This window comes from Sus scrofa, chromosome 12, assembly GCF_000003025.6.
Source record: "Sus scrofa isolate TJ Tabasco breed Duroc chromosome 12, Sscrofa11.1, whole genome shotgun sequence".
In the NCBI taxonomy this organism is placed as follows: Eukaryota; Metazoa; Chordata; class Mammalia; order Artiodactyla; family Suidae; genus Sus; species Sus scrofa.
The window spans coordinates 5,166,913-5,182,382 of NC_010454.4; the positions used below are offsets into that span (position 1 = coordinate 5,166,913).

Below are 15,470 nucleotides of genomic sequence, written 5' to 3' on the forward strand. Positions count from 1 at the left end.
CACCAGATCTGAGCCACGTCTGTGACCTGCACCACAGCCATGGCACGCCAGATGCTTAACTGACTGAGCAAGGCCAGGGATCACACCTGCACCCTCATGGATGCTAGTCGGGTTTGCTAACCGCGGAACCACAACGGGAACTCCCGAGTCCACTTATTTTTAAGAAAGATGAACTAGGAGTTCCCTGGTGGCCTAACCGGTACGGACCCAGCATTGTCACCGCCGTGATGTGGATCAGTGCCTGCCCAGGAACCTCTGTATGCTGTGGGTGTAGCCATGAAAGAAAGAAAGATGAGCTGTGTTACCTTCCTGGAACCTCTTCTTCTAGAGTACTAGTTCTCAAACAAGGGAGCTTTTGCTCCCCAGAGGGTATTTGGCGGTGTCTGGAGACATTCTCGGCTCAGGGGTTGGGGCGAAGGTGGGGTGCTGTGAGCATCTACGGAGCAGAGGCCAGACATGCCACTGAATGACCTTCCAGTGTAGCAGTTACCCACCCCAAAATGTCAGTAGTGCCCAAATTGAGCAACTCTGTTTTGGGGAGTTCCCATTGTCGCGCAGTGGAAACGAATCCAACTAGTAACCATGAGGTTTCGGGTTTAATCCCTGGCCTTGCTCAGTGGGTTAAGGATCCGGTGTTGCTGCAAGCTGTGGTGTAGGTCACAGATGTGGCTCCCACTACCCGTGGCTGTGGCTGTGGTATATATAGGCTGGCAGCTGCATCTGCAATTGGACCCCTAGCTGGGAACTTCCACATGCCTCGAGTGTGGCCCTAAAAAGCAAAAAAAATAAATAAATAAATAGAGGATGGTTGTAAATGCAGCATTATTTTACTTGGAAAATACTAATTTTAAAAGCAAAAGAGTTTCCGACGTGGCGCAGTGGTTAACTAATCCAACTAGGAACCATGAGGTTGTGGGTTGGGTCACTGGCCTTGCTCAGTGGGTTAAGGATCTGTCGTTGCTGTGAGTTGTGGTGTAGGTTGCAGGCGTGGCTCAGACCCACCTTTGCTGTGGCTCTGGCGTAGGCTGGTGCTACAGCTCTGATTAGACCCCTAGCCTGGGAACCTCCATGTGCTGTGGGAAGCGGCCCTAGAAAACGCAAAAAGACCAGAAAATAAAAAATAAAAAAAATTAAATTTAAAAAAGAAAAAAAGCAAAAGACAATTTCCTACTTCCCTCATAAGAACATTGGAAATCACTTGCTAATTTGACATTTTTACTGTGGTCGGTTGATGTAGTTTTAACAGTAATTTCTGGCCATAAGGCATAGTGCACAGTTCTTTTTATTTGCACATAGATTGAGTTTGTTTAACCAAATGGAGAAAGAACAGAATCTTAAACGTGGAGTAGTTTTAGCACCTTTTTCCTTGGCCTTCAGTACAATATTGCTTTTATTGAAAATTTTGAATCATTAGTGTTTTATCTTCTGGGCAAGCTCTTAGAAAATTTGGGGCGTTTTGTGGTGTGTCTGCTGTGGTACAATGGGTTAAGAATCTGGCTACAGCGGCTGGGTCTCTGCAGAGGCTCGTGTTTGATCCCCAGCCTGGTGCAGTGGGTTATAGGATCGATCTGGCGTTGCTGCAGCTGTGATTCAAATTCAGTCCCTGGCCTGGGAACTTCCATATGCTGTAGGTGCGGCCACTGGGGGGAAAAAATCAGGAGCATTTTGTAAGCCTGTGTGGTCCTATTCATTTCTCTTGGGCCTATAATGAGGTCTATCTCAGGGATTAAACCGGGGAGGCACTGAATCCTAACCACTAGACCACCAGGAAACCCCTTGTCTGTGTTTTTCAGTAACCACCAGATTATGTTTCGTTTGCCCAAACCCCAAAGCCGGTTATGAGCAGAGAATGAGCACACCAGGAGAAAGACTCCCCTGCCCCAACAGCCTTTTTTTTCTAGCCTTGATCCCAGCCGTGCCTGTTTCTCATTTCAAACTGACAGAAGTTTTTTGGGAGAGGCTGTGATGCTGGAAAGATGTTAATGGAATCGGGGTTCTTGTTCACGGCAGCCGAAGGATGAACTTGGAGAACACACAGGCAGCAACGTCTTTATTACAGGGAAGCAAATAGCTCGCAGGGCTGCTGGCGGGGGGAGAAGAGCCGCGCCCCCCCCCATCGTCCTTTAGGGGGTTTTATTCCTTAAAGATGGGGGTTACCAACGTGGGGTCCAGAGAGATGCGGTCTTCTTCCATTGGCCTTGCTCAGTGACCTACATCAGTCCTCGTCCAGTAGGCCCGAGGGGTGGTAACGTCCCGTAGGTCTCATGCTTTCATGGCCCTTTTCTCCCCGTAAACTGAGTCACAGGGTTAGGGATTCCTGTCCATCTGAGCGCAGGTGCACTCCCTGTGGGAAACAGGCCCGTGGGGATGGTGCCCCTGGAGCCCTCGAGCCACGCGTGTTCATCAACAGCCGCATCAAAAACGGCGTCGAAGCCCAGGCTCCTCCAGTGAGTCTGCTGCCTCAGCCGGCTTAGGGAAAAGCAGACGGGGTGCTGTGACGTCTTCCTGCAGCAAACTAGACCCCATTTTCTGTGGATCTTCGATGAGGGATACTGGCTTGCAATCTTCCTCTTTTTTTACAGAGAAAAGCGGTCAAGAAAGGGACCACATCCCTTAAAGAAGCGGGTAGGTCGCTCCAGCCACCTACCCACGTGGTCGCATTTAAAGACAGAACTGGAGGGAGCCTTTTCCGATGGCGGTGGTTTACTTTCTCCCCTTTTAGGTGATGCTTATGTGCAGAGCCTTTCTGACGACCTGGATTCAAGCGATTGTCTTTGTTTCTGGCAGGGGAAGTCAGGAAATGTCTGTTGAAACTTCTCAGTAAAATAGTGTTGAATTCCACCTCGGCTAACTGTTCAGAAAGGGACACTTGTTCTCCGGGGTTTGCAGAGCCTGTAGATAGGACGCCACTAAAACGGGCCGTCTGCGGGCGGATGGTTACTGACCCTGCACTTAGTCTCTCCCTCCCCCACTACTAGTTTAATAGACGTTTCAGAATAATAAAGAGCTTTCCGAAAGAAGTAGAACATTTAGCCTCTCCTGAAATATACTCCCCGCCCCCCGCCGAGGTTTATGGAGCTCCTTTTCCGGGTGAATTCCTATGTCCCTTTTATATCCTGTAGTTTACTTTGTCCACTGATGGGCCTTTTTCACATGTAAATTTTGCAGTGAGATAAGAAGCCTCTACTTTAAGGACCAGTTAAATCAGGAAAAGATATGGACTTGTGGTTATTGTCTTCAACTTCCTGATTTTCCAGGAAAGTAGTAGTGCACTTATCTGATAATAAGGTTCCATTGTCCCAATAAGGTCTCTTTGGAAGAAAACGAAGTACAGCCCGCTGTTTATCTGGCAGCCTTCCCCTGTATTTTCTACGGGAGTAGCATTTATTTACATTTCTTTTTTTTTTTTTTTTTTTTTGTCTTTTTGCCTTTTCTTGAGCCGCTCCTGTGGCATATGGAGGTTCCCAGGCTAGGGGTCTAATCAGAGCTGTAGCCACCAGCCTACGCCAGAGCCACAGCAACGCGGGATCCAAGCCGCATCTGCAACCTACACCACAGCTCACGGCAACACCGGATCCTCAACCCACTGAGCAAGGCCAGGGATCAAACCCGCAACCTCGTGGTTCCTAGTTGGATTCGTTAACCACTGAGCCATGATGAGAACTCCTATTTACATTTCTTTACCGGTGGAGTATTTCTGTCTCAAGTGGCATCTGAGGTGCCATCTCGGTGCGCTGTGCCGCTGAGATCTTTCTCGCTCGGCTCCTCTGTCCGCAGACCTGTGCTGGCCAGCTCGGGGTGTGACACTTAGTCGCCTGTGGCCCCTGAGCCCTTGAACCTGACTGGTCCCAACTGAGAATTACTGTGTACGCAGCACACACCAAATATGAAAACTTAGTATGGGTAAAAATGTCCAACACCTCTAATAAATTTGCATAGCGATGTATCAAAGTGATAATATTTTGGATATATTGGGTAAAATGAAAACATTAATTTCACCTATTTCTTTTGAACTGTTTAAAGTGGGTACAAGAAGGAGTTCCCTTTTGGCTCTACAGGTTAAAAACTTGGCTAGTATCCATGAGGAGGTGGGTTTGATCCCTGGCCTTGCTCAGTGGGTTCAGGATCCAGTGTTGCTGCAAGCTGCTGGTGTAGGTCACAGATGCAGCTCAGATCTGGTGTTGTTTGTGGCTGTGGTGTAGGCCAGCAAGCAGCTGCAGCTCTTATTCCATCCGTAGCCTGGGAACCTCCATGTGCTGCAGGTGCCGCCCTAAAAAAATAAAATAGGAGTTCCTGACATGGCTCAGAGGTTAACGAATCCGACTAGTATCCACGAAGACACAGGTTCGGTCCCTGGCCTTGCTCAGTGGGTTAAGGATCAAGTGTTGCATGAGCTGTGGTGTAGGCCCGCAGCCACAGCTCCAATTGGACCCCTAGCCTGGGAACCTCCATGTGCCGCAGGTGTGGCCCTAAAAAGATAAAAACAACAACAAGAACAATATAAAGAAAGAAAATAAGGTGGGTACAAGGAAGTGTGAGGTCATTGTCAGGGCCCACTCCCCTGCCCTTGGCCCCTGCTGCTCTGGATGATGTTTCGGAGAGGCCCCGGCTTGACTGAGAGGGAGTCTGCGAGTTTTGCATCGTCTGCCGCTGCCACAGCGTTGCCACCACTTGCCAGAGCGGGGTTGTGGTCACTGCATTTACCTGGTGCTCTGCGACTAACCAGGCTCTTGTTTGGCTTTGCCAGTGATGATGGCCAAGGAGAAGCCCCCGATCACCGTGGTGGGAGACGTCGGCGGGCGCATCGCCATCATAGTGGTAGGTCGCGGCCTTCCGTCCAGGGCGGCGGGCGTCCGCTTTGGGAGCGCGTGTCCAGGGACGACGGGGGGCGGGAGGGGGCACTGCATTTAAATGGCTCCGTCTAGCCCGTCTCCCCCAAGCTCCCTCAGGACAAGGAGTGGAAAATTGTAACTAGATGAACGGGGGTTATGAGAACCTACAGGTGTAAAGCGAGAAGCGCAGATGCTCTTGCAGCTGAACTCCGTTCTCTAGACGACCTTTGTCTTCAGGGGCCCAGGCTCGGTCACACCCCTGACCACTCGCCCTGAGGCCACACCGCCTGACCACTCGCCCTGAGGCCTGACGGGCTGTTCCATTGTCACCAATGGAAACGTGGGTCGGGTTCTCTGTTACTTTTTTTTTTTTTTTGTCTTTTTGCCATCTTGGGCCACTCATGTGGCATATGGAGGTTCCCAGGCTAGGGGTCGAATCGGAGCTGTAGTCACCAGCCTACACCAGAGCCACAGCAACGTGGGATCCAAGCTGTGTCTGCAACCTACACCACAGCTCACGGCAACCCAGATCCTTAACCCACTGAGCCAGGCCAGGGATCGAGCCCGCAACCTCGTGGTTCCTAGTCGGATTCGTTAACCCGCCACGATGGGAACTCCAATCTCTGTTACTTTTAACAGGACCATTTGCCCCCCGCTCTAGATGTCTTTGCCGGGCCAGAGGGTCAGTCCCTTACGAGAGCTCCCTTTCTCTCTGTGTCCCCCTCAATGAACGGTCTCCCGGAGGTCGGTGCCCGGGACGTGGCCGTGTGGGGTTCGTCACTTTGAAACTGGGAAAGGAGGCTTGGCATCCCCAGCCCGAGCTGCAGGTGTCCCACGTGACTGTAGGGCTGTGCCCCTCTTTGCCCCAACAGCTCCACAAAGCCCAGGGCCCGCGGCTCTGCTGCTGCTGGACAGCTGCTCTGTCTTTGACCCGGGCTGGGCCGGCGGCTCTGGTTTTCAAGGCGGAGCCTGCAGAGGGGCATGTTTACAGACGAGGGGAGGGGGCGCCTTAAACCCGAGGCTGGTGTGTCCGCAGGACGACATCATTGACGACGTGGAGAGTTTCGTGGCCGCTGCGGAGATCCTGAAAGAGAGAGGCGCGTACAAGATCTACGTCATGGCCACGCACGGCATCCTGTCCGCGGAGGCCCCGCGCCTGATCGAGGAGTCCTCCATCGACGAGGTCTGTCCGGCTGCCCGCGGTCCGGGAATAGGCCCGTGACCGGTACCGCCCGCTCCCCTCCGGGGGCTGGGAGGCCGTGTGCATGGTGGCGGCAGCCTGTCGGGGCGGGTGTACACATAATTAGGAATGTGTAGCGTAGCAGCATCTCTGTCAAGGCCGGAGTTCTTCCCTGACGATAGGAAGGTCTGGCACAGGCTGGGGCTCAGCCTGTCCTCTCTGTGCACGTCAACCATGACCATGACCTTTTGTTTTTTTTTTTTGTCTTAACTGCTTTTTAGGGCCACACTGTGGCATGTGGAGGTTCCCAGGTTAGGGGTCCAATCAGAGTTACAGCTGCTGGCCTCCGCCACAGCCATGGGGGGTCCGAGCCGCATCCATGACCTTCACCACAGCTCATGGCAACACCGGATCCTCAACCCACTGAGCGAGGCCAGGGGTTGAACCCGCAACCTCATGGTTCCTAGTCCGGTTCGTTTCTGCTGCGCCACGATGGGAACTCCAGCCATGGCCTTCCCAAGCTTATGTTTTGAATCGTGTGCCCTCTCCCCAGGGTAGAGTTGGTTTACTTTGTGTAAACTACTTGGCGGAGGGAGGCTTCTGTGGTTTGGCGCCTGGTCTGTGGGGACCAAGTGTCCCGTGGGCGTTTCTGAGGGGCCCCATCACGGCACGTCCATAACAGGGTTTCTCTTCCGTCGCTGCAACGACCAGGTGGTGGTGACAAATACTGTCCCTCACGAGGTGCAGAAGCTGCAGTGTCCCAAGATCAAGACGGTGGACATCAGTCTGATCCTGTCCGAAGCCATTCGCAGAATCCACAACGGCGAGTCCATGGCCTACCTCTTCCGAAACATCACCGTGGACGACTAGCTCTCCCCGTGGCCTTGACCCTGGAGCTCGAGGAAGCCATGTGCGCGGCAGGGCCGGCGGCTCTGTGCACGGTGTTCCCTTTCGGGGGAGGCGCGTGGTCTCTCTTGCGTTGCCAAGTCCAGTTGGTGGGAGGCGTTCAGCTCGCAGAGCGGGGGACAGCGATGATGCGTGAATGGCCTTCACCGTCCCCGGGGTCATCCTGTTCCTTAAAAGTTAGACATTTCCCCGTAGCGAATCTGAACGTCTCGCTGCTGTGGAAGCGGGCGCGAAAGGCCGACACCGTGCCTCCCTCAGGCTCCCTTAGTTGCTTCCACCACCGGGAACCCGCGTGCTGCTGCTGAACTAGGCTGGGGACGCCGAGCCCCCGGCACTGGTTCTGTTCCACCTGCCCTCTCGCTGGTCACCTCCACGCCCGTCTTTTGTAGAGACTCCTATCTTTCTTTGATGACCCGCTCGCCAGCGGCCATTGAAGGACGAAGCATTTACGGCGCTTCCCCTGGTGAGGACGTCAGGGTAGAGACCCGCACCCCGTGTCCGGGCGTCTGCATTGCTCTTAAGTTGCAAATAAAAGAAAGTTGCTGTCTTGTGAGTCTCTTCTCCACGTTGCAGAGGTGCCCGCTGACTGCGGGGTGGCCCGGGTCCACAGCTGGCCCCGGGCCCCGGACGTCCGTCCCCTTCCTTCCCACCCTGGGAGGTGAAATCCTGGTGAACAGTGTATCTAAAGCCCCATTTTAAAAACAGGCCCAGCGCTGCTTTTTCTCGAGTGATAGGTGACACTTGGGTCGGCTGCGTCGTGTCGGGCTGCCCTTGGCCCTTCTGCCCGGCGTTTTCAAGTACATGATCGTAATTCTAGTTCATGTCTCACGCCCCAGGCGGGCCTTGCTGCACAGGTGGTGTGCACTGCACTGTACCTTGCGGTCTGGTCCGAGTCGGGACCCAATGCCCCGGGCGGGAGGAGTGTCCGCCTGGAAATGAGCTGGAGCCGCCTGAGGTCCTCTTAGCTCCTGTGAGCCCGTGAAGGGCAGTCGGCTGACTTGTACAGTTGTATTTCTTTGCAAGGAAGTTTCCTGGACATTTCTCTCCCTTTTCCAATGACTAGAAAAGCTCCCAGCCCGCCGTCAAAACTTGGAGCACATGAGCCTTCTCAAGCACACAAAGAACGTTGCCTTCTGAGAATAGTCCGAGGAGAATTTTGAGGAAAGAACTTAATAAATCTGAAATGATTAGCGTGGTCATAGACAAAGAGCCGAGGACTGTTACTCGGGAGACTGGTTCGGGCAGAGGGCCAGGGCTTTCTGGGCCTCTGTCCTCTGTTGTGAAAGGGAGGTTTGGAATTGAAAGCTAAGGCCCTTTCAACCCCCAAATTCCATTTATGCCTCCAGTTAGATGTTTCCTATGTAGCTAAGAGGGGAGGTTTTAGTGTACTTAACAAAAATTTTTGCTGGTGGGTTGCGGCAGCTGGATGTGGGATCTGTTCCCAGACCAGGGATTGAACCCAGGCTACAGGTGGTGAATGCTGATCCTCACGACTGGACCACCAGGGAACTCCCTTAATCCTACTTACTTAGCAAAAGCATTTGGTAAAACAGATTTCTTGGGATGAGAATTGGCGCTTATTAGAATGTGCTCTTTCCATGGGTATTAAGTGAGTCCTGATGTGTAGCCTGGCACACTGGCAAGTCTCAGGGAGAGGAAAGTGGGAACATGAGGGCTTGGGGACCTGACGTCCTGGCCGTAGCTAGTGTGGCAGGGCTGTCACATTGCTCTGCAAAGTCACTGAAACTCACCCACCTCAGCCGCACAGCTGATGCTCAGCCCTAAGCCTCTAACTTCAGCTGTGTGATCTGGCCTTACCTTTTATATGTAAGCATCTACGTGCACAAAAGACTACAAAGAATTTGTTCTTATGATATCAACAACCACCTGAAGGCCTACTGTGTGTCAGGCTCAGGGAGTTAATCGTGAACAAAAATCCTTGGGTGTTACCCTCATGGGAATCGCATTGAACTCATTTCCAGGAAGCTGCTGTCTTGGAGGGGGCAGGGGATGGACCTGACGGCTTCCAAGGAAACCTTCAGACTAAACTGAAAAGTATTTGCATTTGAGAAGTAGTAAGAATAGTACCTCGTCACAAAATGTAGTCTTGGGTTTTCTTTAGCTTTCCTGAGTATGAAAACAAACTACCTGTTTTCTGGGGCAATCAAGCCTCAGCTGCTGAGAGCACCAAATTCCTCTAGTCCTGTCTCGTCAGTCGTGCCCTATAACCAGCGGAGATGTTGGCCCCTGACCACAGGAGTCTGTGTTGAGATAAAGAGGCCAGACGGGGTCAGCTGGTGGCTGATTGGAACTGCCTGAGAGGTAAGTGGTCTTCAGCCCAGTTCCCTCCCCTTCTGATTGAGCAGAGCCGTAGCGAACTGTCCCCAAGGGGCCAAGGTCTCAGGACTGCATCCCTTAGATAAGTCCACTGACTTGTGATGGGACCAGCTAAGACACTCAACGCAATGGCCATGAGGTCCCTGGTTCTTTGTGGCCCCCCAGGGGTGAGGGAATGGTGGGGTTTTCTAGGTAAAGGGATGGCTAGAATCCAGGTGAACCCTAAGAGGTCTCCGTGCCCCCTCCTCCCCAACCTGAACTGTTCCCTGATGTAAATGCCTCGGGGACAGCGCTCTTTGGGGAGCGTTTACTAAGAATAGCAACTGGTGGTGCCTTGGGGTCTGACCAAGGCTTCCCCGACCCCCTAGGACTGGCTCCTCTGGTGACTTTGGAGTGGCATCAAGTACAGGCAGGCCCCCGCCGGGGGGCGTTCTTCCGCGGAATCCCACGGGCGCGCGGGGTGCCACCACAACCGGGCGTCGAACGGGGCCGCGCCCCCGGTTCCAAACGTCTGTCGTCCGTGAGCCGGCGCCAGCGCGGGGCAGTCCAAGGCTTGGGATCCGACGGCGGCGGCCTGACCCCAACGGGGAGGCGGGCGCTGTTTCCCGGGAGCGAAGAGTGGGGAGCCCGGCGGCCTTTCTCTCCGTCCTCGGGGCGGGCTTCAGACCCAGGGGCACGGGCGCCCCGGGGCCTCGCAGGGGCCCGGAAAGGCCCCAGAGACGCGGTGAGCGGCGCAGGATCGCCAGAGAAGGCGCACGATGCCGCCCGCGACGCTGGCCCCCTCGGTCTCCCTCCGGGAGCTGGCCGACCTCGCCATCGGCACCCCGGAGGTGGGCGCCGTCAACTTCACGGCCCTGCACACGCTCATCGTGGCCATGCTCAAGAACCTCAACCTGCAGGAGGCGCGGATCAACTACCAGGCCCAGCTGCCCGAGCAGAGCCGCTCCTTCGAGACCCCGCGGGCCTCGAGCAGCACCCCGCAGTTGCCCGTGTCCAAAGAGAGGCGGAGGAGCAGCGTGAGCGGAGCGCCGCCGCAGGCGCTGGAGAGCAAGGTCAAGGACCTGAGCGGGCAGGTGCAGGACCTCAGCAGGCAGCTTAAGACCGTGGAGAGCCAGGTGCAGGCCATCGTGGCGCACATGCAGCACGTCACCGTCCAGACCAGCGGGCTGCAAGCCCGGGAGTGGCTGGAGGCCAAGGAGATGGACCTGCTGGCGCAGGAGAAGGCGCTGAGAGAGTCGATGAGAGTTTGGAAGGACCGCGAGCCGGTCCCGGAAGTGGGCGCGGTCCGCCAGGCGGGCGCGAGGGGGGCTGCCGGGCCGGAGGCTCCCAGCCAAGCCGCTCTCCGGCGCCCCCTGGAGCCGAGCCCCGAAAAAGCACTGCGGGAAAGCGGCCGGAGCTGGGAGGTGCCGGATGGCTTCCAGGCCTTACAGATCCTGGAGCTGCTCCAGGAGGTCATGGAGGAAGTGAAAATCCTGAAGGAAGCCCAGCCAAAGGGAAAGGAGCTCCCTGAGGTGCACCCCGAGGTGAGAACGGCGGGGACCCCATCTTGGGGAGCTGAGTAACCCCTTCTAGGGCGGCCTCCTTCCCTTGCTGGTTACACAGGGGTTCTCCCACCACCACGTGTCAGACATCCGAGCGTCCTGAGCCCACCCAGAGAGGGGCTCACGACTTCCCAGTATATTCTTTGAACGGATATCCTTGAAACTAGAATAAAGAAATAAGGCGGTGGGTGTTGAGAGACAAAGCTATTGCCGAGAAGAGGGGGGCTGTGATGGGGAGGGTTATGGGTCACCAACCCCAGCCCCCCCAACAGCACCCCCACCCCCCGCAGGCAGCACCACTCTCACTTGGATCTTTGGTTCCTTGGAGAGAGAAGCACAAATCCCTCGGTATAAGCATTTCCCAGTGAACAGCCCTCGAAGCATGTCAATTCCAGAAGATTCTAGGCAATGCTAGAATTCAAGGCCGGCTCATAGGATGAGGCTGGAATCTGGGGTTAGAGCTGGGGAAAAAGGAGGAGAAATTAGGAGGAAGCCCAGGGAGAGGCAAAGAGAAACCAGAGGAAGGAGAAAAGCTTAAAGGGGGAGGCGCCAAAACCCTGGAGGGGCTCCCCTGGATTCCCCGGCTCACCTCATCCCAGGCCTCCAGACCCCAGATGGACTCATTTTTGCTTTGGGAAATTTTTCTTTCTAAAGTGTGGCGTGGAGGTCCCTTCGTGGCTCAGCGGTTAACAAACCCGACCAGGATCCTTGATGTGGATTCGATCCCTGGCCTCGCTCAGTGGGTTAAGGATCCAGCGTTGCCGTGGCTGTGGTGTAGGCCAGCAGCCACAGCTCCGATTGGATCCCTAGCCTGGGAACCTCTAAGTGCCACGGGTGTGGCCCTAAAATAGCAATATAAATAAGTAAATAAAAAATAAAAGTGTCACGTCTGGGGACACCGTTGAAGCACCCAATCATCTTTGTCCTTGAGAGGCAAGGTCAGCCTGCTTCTGCAGTGCTAGAACGTCTCACCAGGGGGTTGTATGAAACGCATCTTGGGGCCAGGGAAGGCTCCTGTCTGCACCATCCTTGCTCTTGGCTCCCTGTCTCCCGGTGCCAGCCCACCACGCACCACTTCCCTTCCTCTTGGCTGAGAAAGAACCAGAAGCCAGGCTTACCAGACTTCTCTCGACCCTCTGTTCCTCTAAGAGCCACATACATCCCTTCCTCTTCTTCCTTGTGCCTGTGCGTGTGCGTGTGTGCGTGTGCGTGTGCACATGTGTGTGTGTGTGTGTGTGTGTGTGTGTGTGTGTGGTCTGCTTTGATCCTCAGTCTCTGAACTCTTTTTCCAGAACCTCCTGCAGCGGATCGACGAACTGGAGAGGCTAACTAAAGAGCGGGACAAATTCCTGGTAACATCAGGCAGCGCTGTGGGAAAGGGCCCTCAAGGCGGGGGTTGGGGGAGGATGGTCGCCTGAAGCCCCCCCATCCAGACTCCCACGCCAGGTGCCTGCATCCCCCTATCGTGGGGTGATGTAGGCCCTCTGCCTCTTGGGCCGCTGCCCCTGGAATGAGGGAACATTCCTTGCATCCCTACCCGGTGGTCCATCCAGGGCTCACATGGGACAGGAAACCAGTCACCCAAGACTCCTTGGTTACTTGAAGGACTGTGACGTCTCCTGGGGGCTTTGGAAGGACCCACCCAAACCCGTTAATTCTGTTCTGTTGCTACGGCTGCCTCTGATTAAACTAGGTGTGTGTGTGTGTGTGTGTGTGTGTGTGTGTGTGTCTGGTATGTTGTGTGTTCTTGGCGTGTTTGTGTGTGCGTGCCTGTCGTTTACCCTGTCAGGAACTGGTGAGCCGGAAGCTGAGTATGATGCCTTCGATGGAAGAAGCCACTATGGTCACCTGGGAGGAGCTGGAGCAAGCGATTACCGACGGCTGGAGGGCCTCGCAAGTGGTGAACAGCGGGGGTGGGGGTAGGGGCTGGCCAGTGATCTTGGGTGGGGTCCCCAAACCTCTTCCTTTCCACGACTGCACAGTAGTCCATGATGCGGGTATTTTGCATTTGTTTCACCAATTTTCTATTATGGCTGCTTTAAATGGTTTTTTTTCTCAGTCCTCAGCCGTGCTCTAATAATGATATTCACACACGGGAAGGTACCCCTAAGATAAGTGCCTAGGAACCCAATGCGCATTTGTAGTTTGCCCAGCTTTGGCCAAATTGTCTTCGTGGGTGTAGTTTCAGCTTGGGCCCCGCCCCCTCATGGGTGAGCATTTGTTCCTCCGTCACCTGCCAGCACCGTCTGTCGGTACCTCCTTCTCTTTAGCTTGGCCCGTGGTTTAGACGGAAAACGGTACCCCAGGGTAGTTTTGATTTGCTTTCAGAGCTCTTCAAAGGTCCTTTACAGTCTTTCCTGAAACGCACGAGTCCCTGCACGGTTAGTGGACAAATGAAACCCCCTCAAGGGAGCCTTGTGCTGATGGTGACTTGTACCTGCGGGTGTGTGTCTTTCCCTGGGCCGGGCACGGGACAACCAAGCTAAGCTTTCTTCCTCTGGATAAGGTGGGTATTTTCAAATGGCCCAGAGGATACGGATCGGCTGCCTTTTCGGTCTCGACATTCCTCTTCCCCTGGCTTCGTGTATCTGGGTCACTTGGAAAGATTCCCATGGATGTGCAGACACCCAGCAGGAGGAGGGCGAGCCCTTTGGCGCCACCAAGTGGCCATCTGGGTGCGCCAACTATTTTCTGGGTACGAGGGATAGCCTGCTAGTCTCCCCAGCTGCTTTCTGAGTCTCCAGTCGTTCTTCAGAGAAAAGCAGCATCAGAAAATGTTGGAAAGGAGTTCCCGTCGTGGCTCTGCAGTTAACAAACCGACTAGCATCCATGAGGAGGTGGGTTCAGGACCTGGTGTTGCCACGAGCTGTGGTGTAGGTCAAAGACAAGACTCGGATCCTGCGTTGCTGTGGCATATGCCACAGGTGTGGCCCTAAAAAGACAAAAGAGTTGGAAAAAGAGCCTGCCACAGAGAGAATGGTCTAGAAAAAGGTAGCCTCTGCTTTCATTGTTTTGGGTGTTTTCCTTAAGCTTTCTTTGCACATACGTGCCATTGTCGTTTCAGTGAGCAATGCGTTTCCCTGGGGTGCCAGGCAGCCGCAAGGCTTAAAAATAAGCTTCGATAGAAGCACCTCTGGACGTTGCGCCTTCTCCAGAGGTGTCAGGGTTCCGACAGCTGCTCAAAATCGTGAACAACCCCAGCAGCAGATGAGAATGAAATATAAATTTCTGCGAAGCAAGAGAGCACGCACTGACAAGTTGAGTCCTGCGCAGACCCCAGGAAAGCAGTGGTCTCGGGGGCGGCTGAGGCACCGTCTGCCCGAATCGAGAGTAGGAAGAGAGCCAGGGCAGGAGGTGGGGAGGGATGTGCGCAGAGAAATACGGTCTCATGTTTGGAGAACCAGACGTGGGGAGAGAGGCTGCGACTCTCCCCGTAGCAGCGCCTGTTAAAGGAGCGCAGAGCCGAGGTGGGAGAGGCTCGTCTGTCCCCACACTTGAGTGTGTGAAGGACACAGACCGCTTGCTTCCAAGGGCGTGTTCTGATGGCCAACGGGCCATTCTTGACCGCTGTGTGCAGACACCCGCAGAAGGGAGTTCCCGTCTCGGCCCAGCAGTTAATGCATCTGACTAGCATCCATGAGGATGAAGTTTCCATCCCTGGCCTCGCTCATTGGGTTAAGGATCTGGCAGACTCAGGCCAGTGGCTCCGATTCGACCCCTAGCCTGGGAACTTCCATATGCCGCAGGCGCGGCCCTAAAAAGCAAAGAAAGAGGAAGTCAGCAACCATCAGCAATGGGAAAAGACAGGGACGCAGAAGGAACCGAAGCAGCCCTGCCTTCGCCTTGACTTCAGCTCAGTGAAACTGCTTGTGGAATTCTGACCCCCTGAACGGTACGGTAACACGTTGGTGTTGTTTTGAGCCGCGGAGTTGTGGCGATTTGTGACAGAGCCACAGGACACTTGTCCATAGCGTCCTCTTCTCCCTCTTGAGACAGTTCGTGAGTGATGGCCTCGTCTTGCAACTTGAGCTGGAATTTTTCTGCCATCTCCTAATCTTGTTTCTGAACACTGGGCAATAATCAGAGCTGAAGTTGCCTAGAGAATGGGTTTCTTTTCTTTTTTCTTTCTTTTGTCTTTTCAAGGCCGCATTATGGAGGTTCCCGGGCTAGAGGTCGAATTGGAGCTGTAGCCGCTGGCTTACACCAGAGCCCCAGCAACGTGGGATCCAAGCCACGTCTGTGACCTACACCACAGCTCACGACAATGCTGGATGCTCAACCCGCTGAGCGAGGCCAGGGATCAAACCTGCAACTTCGGGGATGCTAGTCAGGTTCATTACCACTGAGCCAGGATGGGAACTCCAGAGGGGGCTTCTGACATGGGCAATGTCAGAATCTTTCCATGGCTCAGTTTCCTTATCTCGTTTATTTCGTCTGCAGTGACTAATTCTCAGTCCAGGAGGGCCTTTCCAGGGCACAGGAGACAGGCAGAACTCTTCGGTAACTGCCAAGATTCCCGCCCCCAGTGAGGGCAGAATCTTGGACGGGGTGGGCCGTCTCTCCATGATGAGATTGCCAATATAATGATTTTGAATAAATCCAAGGGAAATTATTCCAGGTGGCCCTGATCCAATCAAGAGAGCCCTCCTAGGAGTTCCACTGTAGCTCAGCGTG

General features: G+C 54.4%; 2 protein-coding genes across 4 annotated transcripts in view; both read left to right on the forward strand.

The window, feature by feature from the left end:
* Nucleotides 1–7,471, forward strand: part of PRPSAP1 (phosphoribosyl pyrophosphate synthetase associated protein 1) — a 33,161-nt gene extending 25,690 nt beyond the window's left edge. For 2 of the 3 annotated variants that reach the window (XM_021066595.1, XM_005656921.3), the window contains 3 exons: nucleotides 4,748–4,818; nucleotides 5,869–6,015; nucleotides 6,724–7,463. In XM_021066595.1, coding sequence (XP_020922254.1) covers nucleotides 4,748–4,818; nucleotides 5,869–6,015; nucleotides 6,724–6,882 — 377 coding nt within the window. In that variant the 3' untranslated portion in view covers nucleotides 6,883–7,463. Of the gene's footprint in view, nucleotides 1–4,747; nucleotides 4,819–5,868; nucleotides 6,016–6,723 lie in introns of all 3 variants that reach the window. The other variant, XM_003131174.3, reaches the window with a different exon arrangement.
* Nucleotides 7,619–15,470, forward strand: part of QRICH2 (glutamine rich 2) — a 29,267-nt gene continuing 21,415 nt past the window's right edge. Inside the window, 3 exon segments of the mRNA XM_021066596.1 lie at nucleotides 7,619–10,778; nucleotides 12,089–12,148; nucleotides 12,586–12,696. Of these exon segments, the coding sequence (XP_020922255.1) occupies nucleotides 10,014–10,778; nucleotides 12,089–12,148; nucleotides 12,586–12,696 (936 nt within the window). The 5' untranslated portion in view covers nucleotides 7,619–10,013.